This window comes from Gymnogyps californianus, chromosome Z (assembly GCF_018139145.2).
Source record: "Gymnogyps californianus isolate 813 chromosome Z, ASM1813914v2, whole genome shotgun sequence".
In the NCBI taxonomy this organism is placed as follows: Eukaryota; Metazoa; Chordata; class Aves; order Accipitriformes; family Cathartidae; genus Gymnogyps; species Gymnogyps californianus.
In genome coordinates, this window is record NC_059500.1 from 74,849,755 (window position 1) to 74,875,474 (window position 25,720).

The following is a 25,720-nucleotide window of genomic DNA, read 5'->3' on the forward strand; positions in this document are numbered from 1 at the left end:
TCAATGCAAGACTGTATTTAATTCAAGAATCTAAACACGAGCAAACCTGTTTCGCTGTGAGCGTTTTGTAGAGAAGTGAAAAGGGGAGTTTCTTTTTTAAAAAGAAATCATAATACAGTGATGAAAGGGTTAAGAATGCAAGAATTCAGACATTCTGTGGAGGGTCTCTAAGAGGTCCATAAAAAAGGAGCAAACAGATCCATACAACAGGAGACAGCAGGAGACAAAAAGTTTTTTTTGATCCCCCCCCACACTTTTTTGCTGGACTGCTGCTAGGTTACCGCTGCTCCCTTCTGGCCTGAGTCGGCAGGGCAGTACAGGGGCATAGAGGGAGCAGGTCACGACTCCTCGTTGCCAGAATCATCATCATCGTAACAGTCGGCATCCTCCTCCTCCTCATCTTCATCATCAATGTCGTCATCATACAAGTCGTCATAAAGCAAATCTGAACTGTTGTCATTGGAAGGCACTTTAGTTTTGATGCAGTACTCTGCCAGCGTAGTGGGGACCTTCACACCATCCTTCTCTGCTTCGGCTTTGGTAGCCAAAACCTGTTTCCTGTGGGGAGGAGGACACAGCAACGTGAGCAGAGCTGCATGCCAGTGGCAGCATGGCTCAACTCCCCACCTCCCAGCCAGCCCCAGCCCCAGCCCTCCTGGCAGCACAGAGTCAGAAGAGCTGATGTTTGGCTGAAGCACCACAAGCAGCACTAGAAACAGATTTAGTTCCTGCAGCCCCAGGCTTGGGAGGTGTTTGCAGCACACACTCTCAGCAACATATGAAATCAGTTATTCTACAGGACTCTGTATTAGAGACCTGCCAGACCTCAGAGCAAATTTTATTACATTTGCTACAGAAGAGACGGTCAGGGATTTCCTAAGATGACTTATTGACTCCACCACTGATGACTGCCCCAGCATGCTCAAAACTCCAATTCCCACAAGTATTTGGCAGCTCTGAGCTCCCACTGGAGGGTAAGAGCAGTCAGAGCACATGGCTACACCCCAAGATGCAGCTGTAACCCCACCGCTGCCTGGGGCTGGCAGAAGACAAGTGTTTCTCGCCACCCCAGGCTCTTGCTGCTGCCTCCCAGCAGCACTCAGGCTGTGAACTGTTGCTGGCCTATACTGCCTCCCAGCAGGGAGAGGAGCAGATGGCAGCCTGTCCCTTCACCTCCACCCGCCTGCTCATCAGCCTACCATACTCTGTTTATGGAGTACATCCAGCTCTGCTGAAGCCAAGGGAGCTGGAGGGGACTAAGATAACCTCCCAGCAAGGCTCTTCGCACAGACTGACTGCCCTGCGTAGCTCCAACCAGGGCTATATCCTGCACACCCAACTAGCAGAGTCAATGCAGATGTGGTCTTGCCGCAGGCCAAGTGCGACAGCGGTCCCACTGCAGTACGGGTTGCCCATCCGCTGCTCTACAGCAGCCCTGCCTCAAGTCTACATCATCTCCCTACAGCACCTGATGAACCATGAACTTCTCAAAGGACAGTCAAGATTGAACAGTGCTTCCAGCTAATCAAACCCAGCTTTGCAAGCACTTGCCAAATCCTGCTGATATTCCTTTGAATTGGAGGGACAAGATTATGATTCATGAGTGCATTAAGCACAGAATTAGTAGGATGCAGTCAGTTTGAATCACATTCCAAGCAACGCAGGCAGTGCTCAAAGGCAAGCGGGGACTTTGACTGGGATTTACTAGCAGCCAATAGGTTTTGCAGAGCATCATGCCAGATTAGTCTGAAAAAAGAACAATTTAAAGACGGATCAGCCCAGTTGTCCTGCTCCAGAAGTCTGCACTGCTGCTGTGTGCTGAAAATCCTAGAGGAACCTGAAGTGTGGACTTGGAATAAGACAGTAAAAATTCATTTCCAAAGAAGCAACCACAGAGAGAAGCTGGTTTCAGCAAATTCCGCAAGCAGCCTGTTCTACAGGACTCAAAGCAGGAGGCTGGTAGCACAGCATCACACATGGCAAAGCTTACCTTATGATTTCAGCATACTCCTTGTCTTTTCCTTTACTGTCCCTCCATTTCCTGAACATGACTGACGCATCCACGTTGGCAGGAGAGAATGTGTTGGGCTCATTAAGCAAAGAGATTACACTCAGTAAGATAGTCCTGAAAAAGGTAACCACAACAGCAGAGTCAGAACTAACGCATTCACAGATTCTGGATGCTGACGACTTCTTTAGGTGATGCATCAGAAACTTGTTTAAAGTCAAAACTTAAGCTAAGGATAACCAAGGATAACACTTGAAGTGAGAGCAGATACTTATGAATTTCAGACCCTGGCCATTGGCATAGGGAAGGTGACAATACAACCCTGAATGATCTCATCTGACTACAGACCATCATGTCTGTGCACGTGCTTGTGACAGGGCAGCAGGCAAAGCTCAGATCAGACCAGAATTCAGCTTGTCCACACCACCCATGGATGGTACAGGGCTGGAAACCTGCTTGGTGAGCCTGTTCCTGGTGACATTCAGCCTCCCAGCAGAAAGCCAGGCTCTTTGCCTGCCCTGTGTGGGGAGGACCACTACGACCCAAGGCCATCAGATAAGGCTATACTGCTTTCCCTGCCCCACTGGGTGTTAAGAGGTTGAAGCTGTGGACAGGTCTCACCTCTCCTCAGCTCATGCATCGCTAAGGCTGCTGCAGCAGCACTCGAGCACAGCAAGGGGAAGACAGTGCAGATGTTTTTCAATACCCAGGCAAGCTGCCAAGGGCCCAGCAAGATTTGGCTTCTGGTAACCAGCAAAGCCAGCATGAGCCTGTCACGCAACCCCCAGCAGACAGACAGCCTTCCTGGATTTATCAGCAGCACAGAGCTAGCTAGTTGCCCTGCTGGCATTTACCAGAGGCAAACACCACCTCCCTCACCCAGACCCTTCTCCTGCATTTCCTACAACCCTTTGCACTTCAGAGATTCAGCTCTTTGCTCCTCACACAGTGCCACAACCAGCACAAAACCCAACAGCGAGTCACACCAGCCAGCTCTACACATCCGGCCACCTGGCTGTAGCTACCACTGCAATAGCTTCACATGTCTGAGGTGGTCCTGCTGGCAACAGCTTTCGGTTTAAATGGAAAGGAAGAACAAGAAACAAGGAATAAGCCTTGAAATACAGCAGTACATAGCAACTGCCTTGTAGAACTTGATTAAAGGAGACCACAGCCCCAGCTGTACTTGCATTGATTTAGGGGCACATTCAGAGCAGCCTGTGCTGAGCACATCTACCAGATCATAAATCTGGGATACAATTCCAGGAAATGCTTAGTCATTTGGATGCTGAGTTTCTTGAAAGATTTTGAAACTAAACACTTGTGTCTGGCCAGACAGTTCAGCACAGCTATCAGGAGAGTCTTACACAATTTATTTTCCAAATGATATAATTCAGTAGGAAAGGAGAACAGCAGCTTTGGAAAAAACTGTCTGGTCAGACTGGAACGATGGGCAGAAGAAAGACCATCTTCTACTTCATCTGAACAATTCATTTAAAAGCCTCTGTTTCTCAGCAAACAGGCTGTAAAGCCAGCATGTCAGCTCCAGCATCATTGCAGCAGCTTTACTCTAGGGCAAGCAAAGTCTAGGGAAGGCCAAGGACAGGAATTCATGTCTGGATTTAGCATCTGCTCTACCACACTTCCATCAGCAAAGTGAGGAGAAGCTGATTTCCACTGCAGTGCCTCTGACTCCAAAGTCACTGCAAAGCTACTTAAATACACCAAGGCAACTGTCTATTAGAGGTGAGGCTCTCTGCACTCTTCATTCCTGACCAGCGCGTTAGATCAGCTCCATCACTGCTGATACCTTAAGAGCTGGACTGTCCGCTCTGACTCAAACCCTGCATGCTGTGGGTAAGTAACATGAACAAGGTACAGTAACAGGAAGGGATCCCAGCACATGGGATCCAACACGACCAAAACCACAAAAGAGTTCAACCACGTGTGACTGAAAACATCCTCAGCATCAGATGCAAACTGCACTGGACTGGGTACAAACTGACCCTCCGCAATATTGTCAGGGATCTGTTTCTCTCTCAGGTGAGGTTGTTCTAGTATGTCATTTCATGCAAGCTGATTGCATGAAGGGTGGGGATTTCAAGCCTGCCTTCTGCTTTCTTACATCCTCCACCCCATTCTGGGGAACTATGAGCTGTTTTAAGCGCTTACGGTGCTGTTGTCTCAGAGTGAGTCCCTCTACATCCCTGTACCTCTGCAGCCAGCAGAGGCGCAAGGAAACAGACCTGTCAAGTGCCTTTTTCTCTTCATGTATCAACAGAAGGCTCAGACAGACGAATTTCATCTAAAACAGACATCATGTAGACTGGCTGGTGCTCCCAACCAGCACATCCTGTTATACACCTTGTTGAAAAAGGATTTTTCTTTTGTTCCAGCTGCTATCCACATTGTAGCCTCTCAGAGCCACCTTTAGAGGTAGGTATAGATTTGTCCTAGCACATTTTTGCTCTCCAGTATAAAGCAAGAAGTTTTGGCTTAGGCTGTACTGACAGTCATGTTAGTGCACTGAGCCAGCTGCAGAAACTGTCCAGATCTTAGGCAGCCAAAAAAGCCAACAAAAATGGGCATCCTCAGGAAACAAAGCAATAGTGAGACAGGGCATCACCTACCTTCACAAGATAGAGATGTACCAACATCTTGAGTATTGTGCTCAGTTCTGGCCTGTGCACCTCAAAGGTGTGAGGAGAGACAGGGGAGGTACAGAGAAGGGCAACTAAAATGATCAAAGAGCCTCAACTCTAAGCCCTGCCACCACTTCCTCAGCTTTATGGGACTCAGGACATGAGAAAAGCAGTATTCTCTGCCACACAGATCACAGCTGCATTCCGTCACATCTTGCTGGATGTTTGCCATATTTACTTATGCCTGCCTCATCTAGCTCTGAGTGATGGGTAAGTCCCTATTGACTGTGTTTAAAATAATGAGCATGCTTGACACCATTAGAGGTGGAAGCACAGGTGCTCTCAAAGTTGAAGAATAACTTTCCCCCATTCAGACACTTCAACCACAGTTGTCTGTAATAAGTGGTCAACACTCAGCAGGATTTACAAAATTCAGCAGCTGAAGAGAAGCCCAAGGTTACACAGGCAGCTCGTTACAAGAAGCATGCTCCCCTCCCACACCTTCAGCCCTGCTGCCTCCTGTCTGACACTCCAGAGCCTTGAAAAGCCAGATGGGACCCCAGCAGGATGCATTTCTATCAGCACTTAGCCCAACGGGTGATGCTGGTAGCAGGCTAGCAGTTAAGGACAAGTTTTATTTCTGTTTGCTGATACAACTGAGGAATGTTTTCTCCCCAGATGTCACCCTTAAGCCCAACACATTCCAAAAGAGTAAGCATCAAAAACTGCACCATGGTAAAGGAGAGCAGAAATAAGAGACCTAGCACCATGAGAAGTTTCATGTCAATCTTTAGGGCTGCATATAATGAAATACTCAAAATGTGTGTGCGATATAAGTAATTAATGCCCAAAGCTGTTTCCTAACTATGAGTTCACAGTTGTCACCTAGTCAGTTCTTTATTGGCAGTGTCTTGTAATGAGAATGAAATTCAGATAGTGTTTCAAAAAAATGGAGCGGTTAGCCTTGAATGCCCCTGGTACTTAGTGATCCTTTGGTTTTTTGGCAGGAAGAAAACTACCTGGCTAACTGCTCAAGATACCATGCTGCAGGACAGGAGACAGAGACAAATACTGGAAGGCAAACAGTAGGTAGGATTATGCACAAAGTTACTCCTACTGGGCCTGAATACTCAAAAATGTTCTTTTCCACCAGTCATATCTTGGAGGAATTTGAAAAACCTACATGTAGGACAACATGGACTGGGAAAGGCTAGAACATTTGAGATAATTTGCTTTAAACGCATGAAACCCTGTGAACAGCACAGAAGGCTCCACATTGTTAGCCCAGTATCAGGACACACAGCACTCCAGTATCTTCAGACAGCTTGAGCAGTCTGGTTCCTACTTGATTCAAGCCCTGAAATTCCCAAAGTCTTAAATTCCTTTCCAAACCTCTTCGCAACACAGGCCTTAGTCTTTGAGAGAGACAACAGGCCTTTGAGGTCACCATTGTACATCAGATTCACAGTTACCTGACATTTTGGGTAGGGTTCCACCTCTCTGATGGCAGCTCTCCACTTTGTGGGTCATCTACAGGTGGATGAAGAATTGAAATACATACATCTCCATTCTGCAAGACAGAAACAAAAGTTGAGAATAGCCTGGCTTGAGGCAGAGGTCTGATGACTCAACTCCACCACTCTGGCTATGTTCTGAGCAGTTTAACCTTGTTGACATCAACACCCCAAGTGCCAGTAAAAATATGCAAGAACTGGAAATGGTTCCTGGGTCTACTCTATCTATATGCTCAAAAGTTTCCCTTGCTAAACAGGGTTAGTCTGCAAATTGGTACAAAACACTCTCAAGTCAAGAGGTTTAAAGAACATACAAAGCAAGCAAAAATAGTAATAAAGTCACATAAAACTAAATTGGTCTCCAGATAGCAAGTACTGTCACAGTGATAGAAATGAGCTTTAGTCACAGGAGACCCAAAGCAGGGTTAAAAAAATTTTTTGTTCCTAGTGGTAGTTGAGTTAGCTACAAGAATTTTTGAATTGAAGGGTTTAGCACTCTCTGCTAACTCAGGTATCAAAACAATGCTTCTCCCAGGACACAAGGAGGTCGAACAGATGGTGCGGGGCAGGCTTACACTACTCCCCTAGGACACAGCTGTTTGAAATATCAGGTGAAAAAGCAGGAGACACTCTCTGAAGGTTTCACTAAAATCCCTTCCAGCATGCAAGAGGATGAATATTCTGAGAGCATATGGAAGCCATACAGCCATGTAATCCTCAATCTGTGTTTTACTCACAAGTGTTATAGCCTGAATATAGATTTAAAGCTCCATAATGCCTACCATTTATAAACACTTTAAGAAGCCTGTGAAACCAATTCTCCATCAGCAACAGCACTCTGACAATTACTTTGTAGGAGTGCTGTAGCAGTATTCACCAGAGCTGATATTCTCCACTGAAATTGACTCTAGGGACTCATGGGGTCCCAATGCCTTACTACAGGATGAGGAAAAGGTGCAGACGGGGCCCAAGGCCAGCCAGCAGATGTTTGCCTCTCCGGGCCCCACTGGCTTGCTGCCTCTTGCAGCCAGGTGCTGGGATGACTTACAAGTTCCTAAAGGCAGCTCCACACCTTCAGGTGGCACAGCCTCAGCTGATGGGCAGCACTCACACTGCCCCTTGTCACCCTGACCCAAGGCACAGGTTGATGACACGAACAAGAGAGAAGCTGCAGATCAGTTCTGTTCAAGATTGCAGGCTGGCAGCTCCCCACACACCAGGTCTCAGCTACGTCCTGAGGACCTTCCAATGCTGCTCAATACACAGGAGCCAGAGCACAAAGCAGTGCTGCTCACAGCAATATCATCTGTGCCTTTGAGCCCAAGCCAGTGATCACAGCTACAGATAGCAGCAGCTCACCTGAAGGGCCTCCCAAACATTTCAACTCACCTTGATTAACAGTGACATTTGTGTTAGAGGCAAACAAGATCCTACTTCAACACTGGAGGCTTGTGATCAGTATCCATATTTCAGAGGCTCACTAACCCTGCCAGGTATGCTAATCTAGCAAGCCCTCATCATTTTGAAGCAGGTTTTTGTCAAGAACACAACTACACACAGCAACATAGCACCTGGAGCTGCTGAATACCCAAGCATGCACTTATGTTGCTGGAACAGTTTGCCATAACAAGGCACTTTCCTTTTTAGGACTCCAACAGGCCTGTGCAATCTAGAAATATCTTTTAGTATCATTTTAAGGTGAAGTTAACCTTACTAATGTTAGATTATGTTCACAGCCTATTCTGGTTTTATTAGTAATTTCCACAAGTCTACCCAGTTTTTCCTTTAACCATCTCCTGGGAGAATGCAGTGTTGGTGGCCAGGAGAAAGCATCACAGCACTTCGGGAAGTTCCTCGAGTGATCAGGTCAGCAGCATGTGGACGAGCAGATGTCTGGCAGTATGAAAATACAGAGGGAAGCAAGGATGTGAGAAGTTTCCCTCTTGCAACAATCAATGTTACATGTTTGGGAATTCAAGCAGGGCAGCACTGCATTACAGAGTCTGGAAGGGTAAAGGTGTCATGGGGCCAGATGAGATCAGCACAAGGTTTTAGGGATCAGCATAGTGAAGGGGAGAGCCTTTCCCTACATACATTTTTGAAAGATATAAACAAGGAGGATAGGGTATTCATCTGTCAATGGGAAATAGCCTATACTTCTATTAGGACTGAGAACTGCTATGTCATAAAGAACAAGTGAATGCATTTTTACCAAAATTCAACTAGATGACCCAAGAAAACTGGAGATGGGGAAAACACACAAGTTACTCAAGTCTCATTGCTCAGAACTGGAACGTCAGCCCCAACCTCTCCATCTGGTCCCACCAGCAGATTCTGTAAACTGCTACTTACTTTCATCTTCCTTGCACTGAAAGACTTTTTTTCCCTCCTCCTGACAAATCCTCAAACCTCAAGCCCTTTGGTGATTTACTCTGTTTCATTTGGAGTTATCCCAGTGTCTCATCTTCATTGCTTAAATGTTGTTTCCAAAACAGCCTGCAAGCTGCTTCAGATTCCCTCAGCTCCGAGAAATACTGCTACGAACACAAAGTACAAAGCTGAGAGCTGGAGTATTTGAAGAGTAACCCCAAGACACACCCATCAAGTTTTGGGTTAGTTTCTCCTCCTACCTTCAGTTGTTTCTAGAGCCAATTTTTCATCTTTCCCACCAGGACTGGAAGAGGTCCTTTCTAAGACTCATTTTGTACATACCATTTTGGTAACCATTTCCCACTCACCTCCTGCATGAGAATTTCTGGATTCAGAATCAACATCCACAGTATAGATCTGCAATAATCTGCAGGTCTCAAAGTTGTCTTTATTTATAGATCAAACTCCCATGTAACTGAAATAGAGCCTTAAAGAGAAACACCATCCTTGGCTACATGCAAGATTCTGTGCTGAGTCCAAAACTCAAGTCAGAAGACTGTCAGATAACTGATTTCAGGATGTCCCTGACCTTAGGGCAATCCTCTTAGGCATCCAGTAATTAAAGCTGATTACTATCCTGTTCTGCACTGAAATTTGGAGAGGCTTTTGGCCATTTATTACTAAGCCATCAGTGCTGTTTTGACCATGACATTTGAAGCACACTCATTCCAAGCTGGACATTTAGCAGCAACAACTTGTTAGAAAAGGGCCTTCCAAGCCCAAGGTATCAACTGAAGCCATCATCTGTTCACAGCAAGGAAGAGAAGTGACATTCTTGTTTTGAAGTGGGTTCAAAGGAAGCCTGCAGAACCTCTCATAGGAAGACCTGTGATAAGGTGACAAGAGCTGCACCAACAGGAACGTTTTGAAAGGCCTTTAGCTCCTCACACTATTCAACCAGTACTCTCAGCAGGCTGACAGTTGTCTAGGATATCCAAAAGTTCAGCAAGGATTTGACTGGCCTCCACTAAAAGTCAAGTTTTGAGCCAAACAGGCCTTCAGCTTTCAAATACAGCTCTACGAAATTTGGTAATTTTGAACCAATTGCTTCTATATAAAATCATTCCCCTTCTGGGCCTGCTATGTAGTTGTACCATGATCCAATTAGGGACTTGACAGCCCACAGCATTACCCTCTGAACGTGACCTGTACATGCACTGAATTACGGGCCACTTCAAATTGGCTAGCGGATATGAAGTGTGGGGGTATCTGTTCACTCCGGTCCAAGGGTGACTGGGCTGTGCATGATTCCCTCTGAAGCTGGACTCCAGCCCAGCTCCAGTTCTTTCTGCAGTTGGAGCACCCCAAGTCCAAATCACCTTCATTTGTAGGCCGACTGCTGCAGAAGACTGTTTTCCACTATTTGTTGTCTCAGCACACAATTTTGCAGGATATACTCAAATTAAAGTGTACTTGAACTGTTTACAAACAACGATTAGTTGCCTAAGTATCACAGTAGGGTAAGACCCCACACACCAGCCTTGACCTAAGAAACCCCTAAAATTGCCAACGCTCATGACATTGCACTTCGGCTGGGGCTACCTGCTGCACTTGCAGGTATGAGAAAGGCTCCATCCCTGCCTACAGGAACAGCATTTCCTACAACATCCAGATTTAACTGTTCAACCATGAAGCTAATGTTTAACACCAACAGCTAACCACTTCAGTTATGGCTAGAGACATTTAGTACCTTCAATACTTCCAGAAGTTTGAGGAAGTAGAAAGCCTTCCCACATGCCTGAGAAAAAGTTATTTAAAAAACACCTTACCTCATAGATGTTGGGGTGCCACATTTTGGTCAGGAATCTGAAGGTAGGTGGTGAATATGGATAGTCAATAGGAAATTTAATGTGAGCCTGGAAAAAAGCAAAATATTTTAGTTATGAAACAGAACCAAAAGAGATCAACAAGCAACCATTACAGTGAAAAACTGGAAAAACCAATTTCAATTAAGGCCATTAAATGGTTCATTCTATATACCAGCGCCCATGTGGCCCCACAGTATAACTCTACACAATTTCTTACGAGCAAAACACTAACTGAACAAGAAAAAATCTAAACACCAGGACTGACCTGGCCTGGTAACGCTCAGAAAACAAGCCAAAAGGCATCTACCACCTCCTAATTCAAGAAGCACTATCCAACAACTGTTGTTAAACAGGGTAAAATAGACTACTGCTGTCCTTCTGGGTTCAGAAGCAGGCTAAAAGTGTTTGCTAAGGCAAAGAGACCTGTTTTACATTTGCCGATGCAAATATTTTAAATTACTCTTTCTGTGCAGAAAAAAATTTGTTAGATACTGGCTCTACTGAGATCCAAAGTTTTTTTGCCTTTCTTGTGCAAAAGTTAAGCTGGTCCATCTACTTGTGTTCCTAATACTACATTTCATGCCATCACAAGCATTTCCCAAGCCTGAATACCATCTGTGTCTGTTTAATAAATCAGTGCAACTTCATGAATCAAATATTGATGGGCAATGACAGCAAACATTACCTTCCAGTGGTCAGCAACCAGCTGTGGGGCAAGACTCTGACCTGAGTCAGTTGTGGGAAGACTGCAGAGATCCCAGCACTGGATATTAACTACTCAGTACTGTCCTGCCATTCACAGCAGTCAGAAAAGCCAGACAGTAGGAAACCGGGCTGAATCTGGACCGATTAAGTGCCACTCCCCTCTGAAAGGGGGACTCGCACGCTGCTTGCTGCGCTGCGGAGCACAAACCCTTCCCTTCGCACTGCTCAACCTGCCAAGAAAGTCCCACCACCACTCTAGCGTAGGACCTCCAGAGAAGCATCTCCTGGCCCCTGCACCACAGCCAGGCTCACGTGCAACTGAGAATGCAAGCAGAGACCCCCCCAAAGCAAGGTGCACAGGGTGAGAGCAGAATCCCAGCCCACCCCCTTCCACTTAAGTATCTAACCATGCCACTTGCACATGGGGTGCTGACCTTGTTCAGCAGGACAAGCTGTGGGAAGTTTTATTCCCAGAAACAGAAGCAGGCAACCAAACAAACTGGATTACTGAGCCATTAAGTGCCTGACTACAGTTTTACTTATAGATCAGCATATTCCTTTGCCTTGCAACCCAAATTTTCTGGGGCCAGAGTGTTGGGTAGCCAAGAAAAGGAGGTTTTCTGTTCACCCTTATGAAACAAATTCAGCAGCTCACATGGCTTTATGTTCTGTACATGCCTGCTTGTGATACTGACAGTATGTGGGTATGTTACAGCAGCACCAAGTCCTCACCCTGCAGTCATTTGCCACAGCATGCTCACAACCAAAAGATTTATGATCCACTTAAACAATCCTAGCCCGCAGTTTAAGGTCAGTTACACGAATGGCATTGCTCCAAGAAGAGCAAGCGAATGCCTCTTGTCACCACACCACCTCAGAAGAAAGCAGCTGCTGCAGCAAGGAGATGCCTGGCTCTACAACACGCCATCCTGCACTGGGAGCAGAGCAGAGATTTACCGAGGGCAGAGCAGATTCACTTCAGCTCAAGCACTTGCATCATGTAGCTGCAGACTCCTCTGGACCACTGGGGTTTTCCCAAGAAAGCCCATTCCTGCGCTTACACGCAGTTTTGTGAGATCTAAGACATAAAACAGCCCAAGGACTGAGATTAAAAATGCAAGAGACAACAGAACTCAGCGTTGAGCTAGCTACAAGATTTCTTGGCAGAACCTATGAGTCTTCTACACAGGTATAGTTTCTAGGCGACCAAAAAAAGCATACTGCCAGTAGTGTACCAGCATTACCATGTTTATATCCCACATACGTGGTCAAGGAGCTGAGGATGCAGGTCTCATTCCTCTCAGTAAAAACCCTCTGCTCTCAAATTGTCTAACCCTGAGGGTTTCATCTTGAGAAGATCACTGCAAAGGCTGAGCCTGGAGCACCAGTTATGGTCTCTGTACGTGACGCAGACTCATGTAGAATCTGTAGATCCTGGAAGACTGTTTCAAACTTCTAAATCCTGTTTTGCAACCACAACTCTACTAGAAATGGGCTATCTGCCTGCCTGCAATAACAATCATTACAGAATTAAATAAAGTTGGTGTTTTGCCACATGAAGAATGCCTCTTAAGCTCTGGCACCAGAAAATGCAGCTGGAAAGAAATTACAGAAATCTTTTCTTCTCATGTGGAGGCAGCTGAGACCTAAGCTTGCCTGTAACCAATCGCATATTTAGAGAAATCAGAGTCACATTACTTGTTGATAAGCCATTTCTAACTAGCCTGTAAGTGTTTAGCACATTGAGATGCTGTACTGGAGCATAAAGCAAGTGAAGCTTCTCTACAAACCTGATTTCAGAGCCAAAAGCCACCAAACTAGGAAACCCCACATTACAGGCAGGGATTTTTTTCAAAAAAAAAAAGAAAAAAAAAAAAAAAGAAAAGCATCACTTTCAGGTCCCTATGTTGAGATCATCCAGAATTTGAAAAGTGAAACCAAATGCTTTTCCAGGGCATTACAAACAGGTCCCAGAGAATTACTCTGCATCTCTTCTGTAAGAGAAATCATGGGAAATTATGTAAACCCACTCTGCTCTCACTGCATGCTATTTCAGTTTCTGCGTGGGTTAAGCAAGCCAAGAATTTCCAAGACAAGCTGCAGCAACAGCCACGATTACAGGTCAGTTTTTTCACTAAAAGCCCAATTCTAAACATGTTAAGAGACAAAAAGACTGCATTAGGCAATAAACTTTTTTTAAATAGAGCTCACAGAAAGGTTTCCTCCCTACAGTTTCACTGATGTAAGTCAAAGCAGCTATCTGAGCTTATTTCTGGGAAGTTCAGCCAGGCTGCTAGGTACTAGAGAGCGGCAGACTTCTAGGGCAGCTTATTGTTAGCTCAGTTACAGCCAAACTAATTTAGGAGGACTAACGATGCAGATCAGTCGTCCCCCCCCCACAAGTATCCAAGCATTACTGCATTCACCATGTGCTCAACTCCTCTAGCTGAGCTTAAACTGAACAGAAATAATCCTATTTCAGTGTCCTGATTTTAGCTGCCGGCTCACCATGGCTCTGACACCACTGAACATACTCAATAGCCAGGAAGGTGGAGACCACAGTCATCAACCCATTCCCCTTTGCCCAATTTATAACTAGTCATACTTACAGTCCCAAGAAAAAGAATAAACTCCTCTTGATGTTACATTGAATAAACCAGCCTGGCAGAAGATTCAGCCCTTTACAGGCATTTACAGCTACTGCACAAGAACTTCAACCTCAAAGTTACACCACAACACATATTTTAAGAATATTGCTACCAGCATGGTCACTTTGTTTCCTATTTTACTGCCTTGCTCCCTTCTTCTGTTTGGATAAGGAAAAGCCATAGCAAAAATCTATGTACACCAGAAAAACAAAGTCTTACTAGATACTATGTTATTTGACTGAAAATACAAACCAAATGTTTCTACCAACCACTGAATTAAGTCCCGATTCAGTCGCTATGAATAATTACTACAGTGACTTTGTTTCTGGAGATCTTGCCATGCACTTGACACTTACATATTAATATCATCTCCCTCTCAGTGGGGAGCACTAACAGAGGCAGAACTCCTCCCTAGCTTCAGCTGTCTAGAAATTCAGTATTTATTCCAGCCTAGCTGTATATGACACTTCTGTAGTCTGACACTGATTTCTTCTACTCTTCTCAAGCTGACAAAACCTAGATCCCTGATTTTTAGGCAGCAAGGGTAGGAATAGTGAATACATCCTACCTGCGCACTGCAGAAAGGCCATGAGGGGGAACAGCACACATTTCCTGGAACGCCACCAGCATCACAACTCACCCGATTTGGGGAAATCAGGAGCACCAGCAGCTTTTACAGTGGCCAACAGAAACTGCAGCTGCTTGGTGTTTCTGGAAGTGCCAGTTAAAGATAATTTTTATTTTAAAACATCACAAACTTAATGCAAGCCCCATGAAAACGCAGCATCAGTAAAACTGAGCATACTTTGCAAACTGTATTTAAGATCAGATACAAAGGAAACGTTTGAGTTTTTAAACTATTTTCTGCTTTTTTGTAATTATCTGCTACAGCCAGCCCACAGACAAGCTCCTACTGACTCTATGTGCAGGTACCACCAAGGTCTCCTACAGATCAGCCACCCTGCCCCAGTAAGAGTTACAGCACTTGCAGACAGCACAAGGCCTCCTCATTTTATTTTGTAACAGCTATAACCAGGCTCCTTGCTGTGGACATCACCACTTCCCATAGCTGCACACCTAATGAATGGCTCCTGCCACTGTGCTAACTACACCGTACATTTAACATGCAAGAAAGCCAACAAGAACAGGAACTACAGACCACTACTAGGTTAAGTGTTAGTATCTAATCCCACAAAATGCCCTTTACTGCTTTCAGCGCATCAAGCATTTATACAATTCATCTAATGGATTCTCCTCTTCCACATTAAGCCTGGATTAGTGCATGCAGTATTAAATACTACGTGCCGGAAAACACATTCAGTAGAGGTCAGCAGTAAGTACTAGCAGCCTGTTTCTCACATCAATGAGGTTTAAAGCACCTCGATACTGTCCAGCTTCAGAACCTGTAAAGCAGCATTAGAACTAGCCACATTGCGTTGTCAACTATTTGACACGGTAAAAATGAATGTAGGACCAACAATGTATTTCAGGTCTAGATATTATGACTCAGGACATAAGTAATTTCTTGTGGCAGAGCTTGGCACTAGCCTGGTATTTTAGGCCCAGTTCTGGCTTCATTTCCCAGCAGCACCATATCAATGTTTACTGACATCTGTCATGCTTTTAGAGAACTAGGACCACATCTCTGGTCCAAGTTAGAAGATGAGTGACCAGGTCAATTAAGTCTTGTGAGTCCTGAAACTTCCCTTGCTGCTACAATGGCCATATGAACACTAACAGCAGCAAACCCCTTATATTCTGTATTACCTGCGCTGTTTCATAAGTAATTTAAATCACAAAATACCTGAATGTGAAGAGTGAACTAGATCTCATAAAAAGGACAGGAAGCTTCTAAACAAGAAAGAAAATAGAGCCACAAGTCAGCAGGCCAAAGATGAGTCAAGAAGTGAGGTTAACTTACACAATCAGAGACTGGTTTGTCAGGCAGGAGCCCATTCTTGTTTCACACTAAATCATATCTTGTATACACTTCCTAATTGAGTTATCTGGGGCATTACTAAAACGTGTAATTTCCAATGGAAGAGTCCTCTGGTATAAACTAGGTTTCCTTTTACCCAAACTTCTTTTAACAGTAAATTGTTACTAAAATATTTATCTGCCCATGTAGATTCATAAAGCTAGGACTGCTGTTAAATCACTCAACCCAGACCAAAGCAGAAAGCCTGAGATACGATGGTCAAAGTTACAGTTATACCTTTAAAGAAAGGGCTTTCACCCTCACATTACTTTTGCTCCTTAGATCTGAAATCAGGACTAACAACAGACATGAAACCATAGTTAAGCTGAATGATACGGAGGGAATTCGCTACAGCCCTGTTAAGCCGGTTTACATCCAAGCTCCTGCGATCTCACACATTCACACTCCTGCTACCTGGGCCATCTCTCAAGGGATCCGAGTAAATAAAACTGCTCTAAACAATGAAGTTAGAACAAGCAGAGCCTGGAAACCAAACCATTTTCTTCTAACATTACTCAAAAGAAACAAAAGATAATTTTTTTTTAATATTGTCTCCCTTTAATAACTTAGAATTTCAGTCAGCAGGTTCTAGCCTTCATGACAATAACTGCTCATGGCAGCTGCTACTCATCTACAGACTGAGTTAGCCTGCACAAGTCAGCTGTGTTTAGGATCTCGAGCAGTTCAGCAGTTAGAGAAGGTATTTCTTTCTTGCAGTGGGTTTTACTGCAGGGACAGTCCATGCTAATTTTGCCGTTCAGTCTGAACCATGTGACAACCACTTTGGCTCTGGCTAGAAACACTCATTGTCTGTGCTCTTGAGCCAAGGAGTGTCCAGCTTCAGACAGGGCAGCTGTTAACGCTCTTGTGTTGAGAGCTTGCTGGGAACAGAAAGCTGGGGACAGGCTAGAAGCTGAATAAGAAGTTTCCCTTGGCCAGAGGCCACCTGCACGCTCCTGAAGCGGTTCCCCTCCCTGGTTGCACAACCAAGCACAGCCCCACCAACACAGGGCCAGCAGGTGCCCATCTCCAGCTGTGCACAGATCAGTCCTGCAGCACCCACAGTTTGACAGAGAGGTTTTTCCTGCCTCAGCTCTAGGTCCTAGGCTGATAATGGCAAAGCAAGAGCGCTGCCAGACAGGGCTAGACTTCTGAACTCCTTAGCATAAACCCGTAAGACACAGCCGTGTTACTTCAACAATTTTTTCCCAAAACTGCAGGTCAGTGCCCTCAGAGCTCAGGTGAAGGAGCAGACTACAAGAGCACTCATCTACATTAGGCTAACAACTGCCAGGTTCACTTCCATTACTTTTATTGTCAGTTTGACTTTACACCATGCTACAGAAAATACTATCATTGCAACAACTGCAGGAGATGTAGCATCCAGCAAGAGATATTGAGTTGGAAATGGTGGCATCCTGAGCCTTCCAAGTATTTCTTCTATAACCTGTCCATTTTCACTCAGTTTTTGCATTTGTCTGCCACCTCATCACACAAAAGGCAACTACTAGCAGCTCTAAAACCTAACACCAAACAGAACTACTTGGTCCTCTTCTGTAGGGCAAGCTGCCAGCCCAACAGCTTTACTGAGCTTTGACCACAGGAGCCAAGCAATAAAGCAATTTCAGATTCTCACGTGAGAAAGCTGACATCATACTGAGGTTTCTGTATTCTCCCAGGAATTCCCATGCTGAAATACTACTAGATTCTGCCCCCAATTCAACCTTCACTCCAGGATCAGGCCTGATTTTAACAGGGAAAAAAATTAAGATTAGAGATTGTGCCAGGCCAGATGTGAGGCATCTTCTGCCATCACCAAAGGCCTCAGGTTGAGATTGTGCTCTTGGGTCTGATACCTTCTGCTTGCCTGCAGGCTGTACATGAGTTGTATGGCTTGAAATCAGGCTCATTGGGTGTGTGTTATGCAGAGAGGCTAGTCTGTGTGACTATTTTCCAGGCAGAAACAGATGACTCAGTTCTTATTTATATCTGTACAAACACACTGACTTCCCCATTTGGACAAAATAGGAAGACTAACTCCAAATGTGTGAAACTTAAGTCTCCCTACAGTGTCTAATACTTGCTGAAGGAGCCAAAGATACTTGGTGATACTGCACCTAAAGTTTACTCCAAATCATACATCTCCTCTTAGGTCTCTGCTTTAGAGAAGCTGGCACTCGAAATAGCCCTAGTGCAGGTATAACTGAGGATGCTGGTACCTGAACTGTTAAAGCTCTAGCATGAGCATAGCTCTTCTAGAAACAGTTTGTCTTCAGAAAAAGCAATTTTCCCTCTCTTCCTATTTGTAAGAATAGGGTTTTGCTGGAGCAGTCGTGGGAATATTTGAGGCTGCTTATTCAAAGTATCATGCTACATTACTGGCATCTCTGGCATCATGTGTGGAAGTCCTCCAGTCAAGTGTGTATGGGGTTGACACCCTGGGCATCTGCCTCCACTCACCAGGCTTCAGAAGATTGTCTCTTTTATTAAGAACTGCATTAGCCTACGACATCTTCAGCATCCTGCTCAATCTCATATTTTGAACTTTCATGACCTGGGTAAGTAATTTACTTTCTTGAAGCAGATTTACACACAAGCATGTCTATGGAATGGTTCAGCATGAGACAGTATGATATACTTCAGACTTATCCTGGTCATTTCTATAGTTTAGTTGGCTCAAATTCAAGTAATCACAACCAAAGCATATCCCAGTTTCACAGCATTTTGCATCAGGCTTGACAGTTTCTATGAACTCACCTATTCATTTCTCCATTTACATACTTACCAAAATACAGCAGATTGCTTTATTGTTTGGTGAAGCAAGCCATACCATTTGCATCTGCTGACTGAAGATATGACCAAGCTAGCTCAATATACGAACACTCTTTCCTTCAGCCTGTTTTAACTATTTTTAGACAATTCTTTAAACAAGCACCATTCATGAGTCAGTGAATGACTAATTGCCTTGACTCTCTTCATATGCAAGCTGGGCTGGATGCAAGATGAAAGCTCTTCTCAAGGGACAGCCAGTCACATGTTCTGCTAAAAACACAGGGCAGGTCTTCATGCAGTCACCTCTTTCATAAGCAGCAAGGGGAAAGGAATATTTATAGCATTGTAAGTGTAAACCATAGCACTGTGCTGCAGTGTTACACAACTTTGCCTTTCTCAGCGTGGCAGGCAGCAGTTCTTTTGACAAGACTTCTCAAGCTGGCATACCAGCCTTTATTTAAACAAGGGATATAGGTTTCTAGAAACTGAATGGCAGCACCCAGGAATTGCAGTCAAAATCATATCTACGCTGGCTGCCACACAGAAGCCAACTAAGCACTTATGCAGCCCTGCTACTTATTTTTCAGCCACTGCATTACTGACCATAAACCCTCCTGTTTGGAGCTGGTCACAGGCAGTAAATCCAGGCAGATGCAGGTAACACTTACTCAGCAGTAGTAAGCAAGTCTGCTGGGCTGTACCACTTGCAACGAAAGAGCTAAATACAGCAGCACCATCTCCTAGTGTGGAGACACAATCAGCATTGTATTAGTCTAGATTTATAATCCTGTACAACTGTATTAGGCATAGCCCCAGTGTATAACCCATCTGTAAAGTGTCTATAATCCTGTATGAGCCTGTGAGGTCTGATACACCTATGCAAGCTGCCTCCCTGCCGAGCATCCTCCAGTTCACTGCAGGAACCAGCACTGGTGTCAGAAGGTATTTCCTAGTGAGAAGCCTGTGTCTGAGGCACAAAAGCATATTTTCACATTATTGCATAATGATGCACCTGTCAGCTGCATTATCATAGGCTGCTTCAAACAGATCAAGTTTAAAGTTTAAGCTAAAATAAGTGCATTAGCTGATACATATCACATCCTTGCTCCTAAGGCTATCGTTTCTATGGTAACAGGTTTTGGGTGTTTTTTGCTAGTGAGGAGCCAAATTCAAGAGGCATTCAGGATTCTGTCATTCTCTACCTCTTTTCACCCCGCCTTGTGCTTACATGATCTGGAGCTCACAGCATTACAATCAGTGTAGCTTTACTCATGAGCAGCAATGGCTTGCTTGCCAGTAAACTGCACTGCAAGGGATGAGAATTAAAGAAAGATGAATCGTAGCTCAGATCCCACATTTAGTTTTTCAAAACAAGACAACCCCCCCCAAATTCCACAGGATTACTGAAGTGCTAAAGTCTTGATTTGAGCTTTGGCCTACTAAGGAAACGGAGCCCAGTTCAAACAATATGTTTAATTCATGTAATGACTTCAAAACACAGATACTCACCTTAAGTCAAAAATCAAAACAGAGGCAGATCACTGAGGCCTGCAGAGTGTTAAGCTGCTACTTCTCATAATACAAAGTACCTTTGCCTGGGCTGGGGGGGTAAAAGCAACACCCACCAGCCCGAATCTGCCACAGTAGCAGCTCCTGCAAATATATGTGTAACAGCTGCATTATACCAGGCAGAAGACTAGCTCTTACGCTAAATGTCTGCTTAAAAAAGGCAGATCAGACAGCACTGCTGCTGTAGTCACAAGGACAAGATATTCAACTGCTTTGGCCTTCAGTGGCTCCAAAGTACTACCGTTGTTTGAACCACATCTCGAGTTGCCTTGTGTTAGGTACCATATAGACCTTACGCTCCCAGTGTGGCCCTAAGGAAACAGCTACTGAAGAACATGGCCCTTCACATACAGTCCTCATCACCTGCAGATCACCAGGAAGTCACCTCCCTGCTATAACAACCATGCTCCATTTAAAAAGCTAATTACACATGACTAGACAAGAACCATCTACAAAATGGTTGTTCCTGAATCAATACACGGATCCTTAAAAAGACATCTTTCAGGCCAGATGGATATGCAAGAGAAAGTACAACACTGAAGTGAAAGCTAGCATTGATATTTCTACCTATGTTCCAACTAGTTGCCATGTCAATGACTAATATGACATCTAAAGCCAGAATCCTCAGTTTGCTGAAATATCTCCTGAAACAGCCAGCAAAAGGGTACAAAGCAGGTTGATTCATCTGCAGTACAGCATAGATATTTAAGGTACCCTTTATACTTCTCATAAAAGCAGAACCAGTGCAATCGAGCTAAGCTCAGTACATGAACAAACATCCTTGAAATTCAAGTTTCTATCTAATTAATTGTAAACACTTACATTAAGTTTGAAGGCCTACAGGGTAAGAGTAGCAGTCAGGAAGAACCACTTCAGACTACCACAGGTCAAGAGGATTTCAAGGTCAAGACAGAAATTTAATGAGACAGATGTAAGATGAGAATACAGGCAAGGGATCTGATCATTTGATCAGAGAAAGCTGGATCTTGTAGGAAAGTCAGAGGAAACTTGTACAATTGTGCAACTAAAAACAACCCTTAAATAGCTGTAACACTATGCAGTATTGCCTACTAGTACCAAGAAAGGAACTGGGTGGAAATTAAAACTCACTTAATTTTTCTTCCTGTATTTAAGCATGTCATAGATATTATTCTTCATTTGAAGTGGCCTATCTGATTTAACTTTGGAAAAAATCTGTGTGACAGATAAGTGATCACCTGTAAGTGGCATACCAGGGAAGAGAAGACAAGATCTATGACAGATCGACAGTCCGCTTTTAGTGAGAACTTGAGTATGGATGAAGAAAAGCCTCCAAACACAACAGTGGGGACAAAACCAGAGCAGTCTAAGTTGAGCAACAAGACAACTGCAGTAGCAGATTGACAGTAAGAGCTCTTGCAAGAGGTGCTGCATCATGGCTACGGAGGTTTGTAGGAACAGGTGATACCTCAAGAAAAAAAGGTAGAGAAATTAGTTTTCTACTGTGAGACATCACTTTCTACTTAGACACTTGTGTTATCTACCTTCTAGTGATTTTTGGATAACTTATTTTTCAGCTTCGCCCTTCCTTTAAGGTCTTGAAGTTTAAGAACACTAGCTGAATGCTAAAGAAACAGATAAAAAATAACCTTCCAATAGGTCCTCATGCATATGCCAGTAGCCACACAGCACCTTATTTTGAAGCCTCCACAGAAACAAGTCATGTTCTTTCCTGCAAAGACTCATCTAAAAGCTCCTCTACTTTCTAAATAATAGGATCATCACATGTAAGTATCTGTGACTACAGAGATCACTGATGCTTAATCCACAAAAATGCATGCTGTCTCTCCAATAGCTCAAGTACAGTGCTCCAGCATACTGCCATGCTCAAAAATTGTAGCATCCACACGGTCAGTTTGGGAACTGAATTCTCTCTTACTCCATTCACAGAAAAATGATAACCAGACATCTGCAAAAACCTAAGACCTGAGCACAGGACTTGCTTGCTTGTATATGGAATAAGCTGAGGCTACCAAAACCCAGGAATGGCAAAGAACAGAAAAAATTCATCCATATTTGTATGCTAGCCACGATCCCATGATGATATTCTTTCCTGTCTTATAAGATTAATTCTTGAAAACTTAGTCTTAATGTTGTTAGGCTGTTTGATCAGAGCCTGTATCTCAGACACACTGCCCCTGATGCAAGATGCCTACACCCTATCAAATTACAATGCAGTAATAATCAGTTTGCAAGTTGACAGTGTTTTGAGAATACAAGCGTAAGTACAGCCCTGTCATGGGAAACCTACCCCAGACACACATGGAAGTGTCTGAATTCTAAAATAATCTGTTGGTAATTATAGCCTTATCTATGCTGGGATAAAATATGTTGATGTTAAAAGAAAATTATTTACCCACACTCATTACAAGTATTTTCCAGCTTGTTTTTTCCAGTTACTAGCAAGCAACACTACAAGCTTCCAGTCAACATCACTTTAAGTTCACCAGTAGTTAATGATCAGTAACTATTTCAAACTGATGATTCAGGTTCAACTATACCATCAAGAGGATGACTAATTATTTTGATTTAAAAAAATCAATTCATTGCTTGTAAAGAGGTGTTATACTGACAGGTTCAGACATCTGCATACTACTTAAAGCATGAGCTGCTTCCTGACACAAACGTATCCAAAGCATGACTTGGAGGAGCCTCTAGTGGTGATAAAGTAGATGTGATTATGAATTAACAGATGCTCAAGTATAAGCTAACAGCCTTGCTGGTATTCACACTAGCCTACAGATGCATTACTCCTAGTCAGGTTACCAGCGATCAGCATCTGAAAGCTACACATGTACCTGCTACGAAGTAGGATGATTTAAACAGTGCTCTACTTACAAGTTTTACCTTGCCTTGATTCAATAAGGGAACAAACCAGCTTGCTTCTTGTCCTCTTCAGCTTGTAGGTAACATTTAGTACATAAACTGAATAAAGAATTCTGAGTTTCCTACAACATGGAGCAGTGTTCGTACCCGATTTTTGCACCAAGTTATACTGACACAGGTAGACCACTACTTTTACATAAATTGTGTCCATGCACACAGAAAGTAAGGATGTTTACATTTGCACTGCAGAAACACATCCTTTGAGCAATTTTACACAAACATTAAAGCAGTGTCTTCCATAGGTACCAAGCCTGGAGAACATTTTACTGTTGGCAAAGGACTTTTCCAGAGCATGAACTTTGTTTGGCAGTATCAACTGGAAGCAGTTCTGTTTGTACTCCATTTGCAAGCCTGAGAGCAAGTATCATTAACTATGCAGTTTCTCCAATCTTGTGACCTGTTGCAGCCACACTGATGTGGCACATAAAAACTGGAAAGCTAGTCTCACTCTTTCAGGAAGCCCTGAAACATTACAGTTTTTGATAAGCATTAATACTGATGTAACACTTTCTTTAGCCTAGCACAAAAGAAAAGCTAAAAACCCACATTTGGTCATCTGCCTGCATCCACTCACATACCATTTAGGTTCCATTAAGACACCTGGAGGACTTAAAGGCTCATCTGGCATCAGGTACTGAACAAAACAGCCAGCTTTTGGTGGTAGTTAAAAGGTTCAGACACTGAAAAAGTTAATGCTGTTTCAGCACTTTGCAACAACTGCAGACTAAACACTGTCAAAGTTCTTCAGAGGTTTGTTTTTAGCAGCTGAAAGATTTGTCTGACAACTACAGGTCTCTATTTTCCTTATGACTCCATCTGATATGCAGAGTATAATTTCCCCAAAATCAAATCACTGACAGAATTGATGTTGAATTTTTCAAATACTACCAAAAATTATACAGCTGTTCGCAAACTAACTTAAAAGCCATCCACACATGATCAGTACATTTACAGTAACTGCCACTTGTCAGGGTTTGCTTTAGAAGACCTGGATATAATGAAATAAAAAGTATAGCCCTCAAGCCATTTTCTGCCTAATAAATAACATATATGATGATGCTTAGCTTTTTATTATTTAAATTATAAATATAATAAACCATGCTGCTGTGTTAGATCCCTGGATGAAAATTATACCGCAAATTGACTGGAAGTCAAATACAATTTCTTTCCCCCCTATGTAGCCTACAAAGCTATACTTTTACCTGGTTACAATTATATTCCTGCGTGGAATTCATTGCCTAAAAAAACCACCAGAGTTCTCCAGATGCTACTGTGGAGCAAGCATGCAACAACATGCATTTAAGAGCTCTGTATGTCTTGGCAGATTTTGGGGGAGATCACAGCATTGACTGGGATGGGAGAACACTGCAAGGTGACCAACAGGAGCTAACTGTTTTCCTCTAGGTGCTTCATTCTGTGCTTCTCTCAGCTATGTTTCTGACAGAAGCAGCTACATGCTGGAAGTTTTAGTCTAAGAAAAGCCTTATGCTATACATATGTTTTCAGTTTTAAGAGTATCTAGCCACACAAGGCGCAATAACGGAACATAACAGCTCACAAAAGACATCTCAGGTTATGCACTCTGTCATATTGCAAAGCATTTCAAGTAACACATCGAGGAAGCACCTGCACTACAAGAGTGGTGGCATGGGGGACAACTGCAGGAACTGAATCCAAGCACCTTCCCAGAAAAAAAACCCACAAAGTTCCCTTTGTTCCCATTCTTGGGCATTCAGCATTATTCACTAGAACCACTGCTCAGTCCCTCCCACCCCACCTTGTCCCAGTTTTCATAGCCTCTAAGGAGAAGTGTTTTCAGCTGAGCAAAATGGTCTCCATCAGAGACTGCAACAGCAATAACCTTCACTGGCACTGAAGGCAGTCTGGGAAGTTGAGTATCAGATCCAAGAGCCTCCCTTGCTGTATGTCATGGTTTAACCCCAGCCAGCAACTAAGCACCACGCAGCCACTTCCCCTTCCCCTGTCCCAGTGGGATGGGGCAGAGAATAGGAAAAAAGGTAAAACTCATGGGTTGAGCTAAGAACAGTTTAATAACTAAAGTAAAATAAAATACTAAGAATAATAATACAATAATAATAACTGTAATGAAAGGGAATATAACAAAAAAGAGAGAAATAAAACCCAAGAAAAGACAAGTGATGCACAATGCAATTGCTCACCACCCGCTGACCGATGCCCCAGCATCGGGGTCACCCCGATGATCCACCCCTCCTGGCCAGCTCCCCCTGTTTATATACCGAGCATGACATTCTATGGCATGGAATACCCCTTTGACTAGTTCGGGTCAGCTGTCCTGGCCATGCTCCCTCCCAGCTTCTTGTGCACCTGCTTGCTAGCAGAGCATGGGAAACTGAAAAATCCTTAACTTAGGGTAAGCACTACTTAGCAACAGCATCAGCATGTTATGAACATCATTTTCACACTAAATCCAAAACACAGCACTGTACCAGCTACTAAGAAGAAAATCAACTCTATCCCAGCCAAGACCAGGACACCATTGCAAAGAAGGATCAACAGCCAGTGACCTTGGCCATGCCACCACACATTTTCTGCATCAGGTACATGAACAGCTCAACCAAGCAGCACAACTGTCTCTAAAGACCTCTGCATATCTGACCCTTAAAATCACTCCTGCCTACTCAGCATTATACTGATTTATATTCAACACTGTTGGTTCTGGTGCAATACAGAATATCCTAC

General features: G+C 43.7%; 1 protein-coding gene across 1 annotated transcript in view; it reads right to left on the reverse strand.

Moving 5' to 3' along the window:
• Window positions 1-25,720, reverse strand: part of UBE2R2 (ubiquitin conjugating enzyme E2 R2) — a 51,231-nt gene continuing 25,511 nt past the window's right edge. The window contains exons 2-5 of the mRNA XM_050912938.1: window positions 10,364-10,450; window positions 6,123-6,220; window positions 1,991-2,125; window positions 1-558 (exon numbers count right to left, since the gene is read on the reverse strand). Coding sequence (XP_050768895.1) covers window positions 339-558; window positions 1,991-2,125; window positions 6,123-6,220; window positions 10,364-10,450 — 540 coding nt within the window. The 3' untranslated portion in view covers window positions 1-338. The remainder of the gene's footprint in view (window positions 559-1,990; window positions 2,126-6,122; window positions 6,221-10,363; window positions 10,451-25,720) is intronic.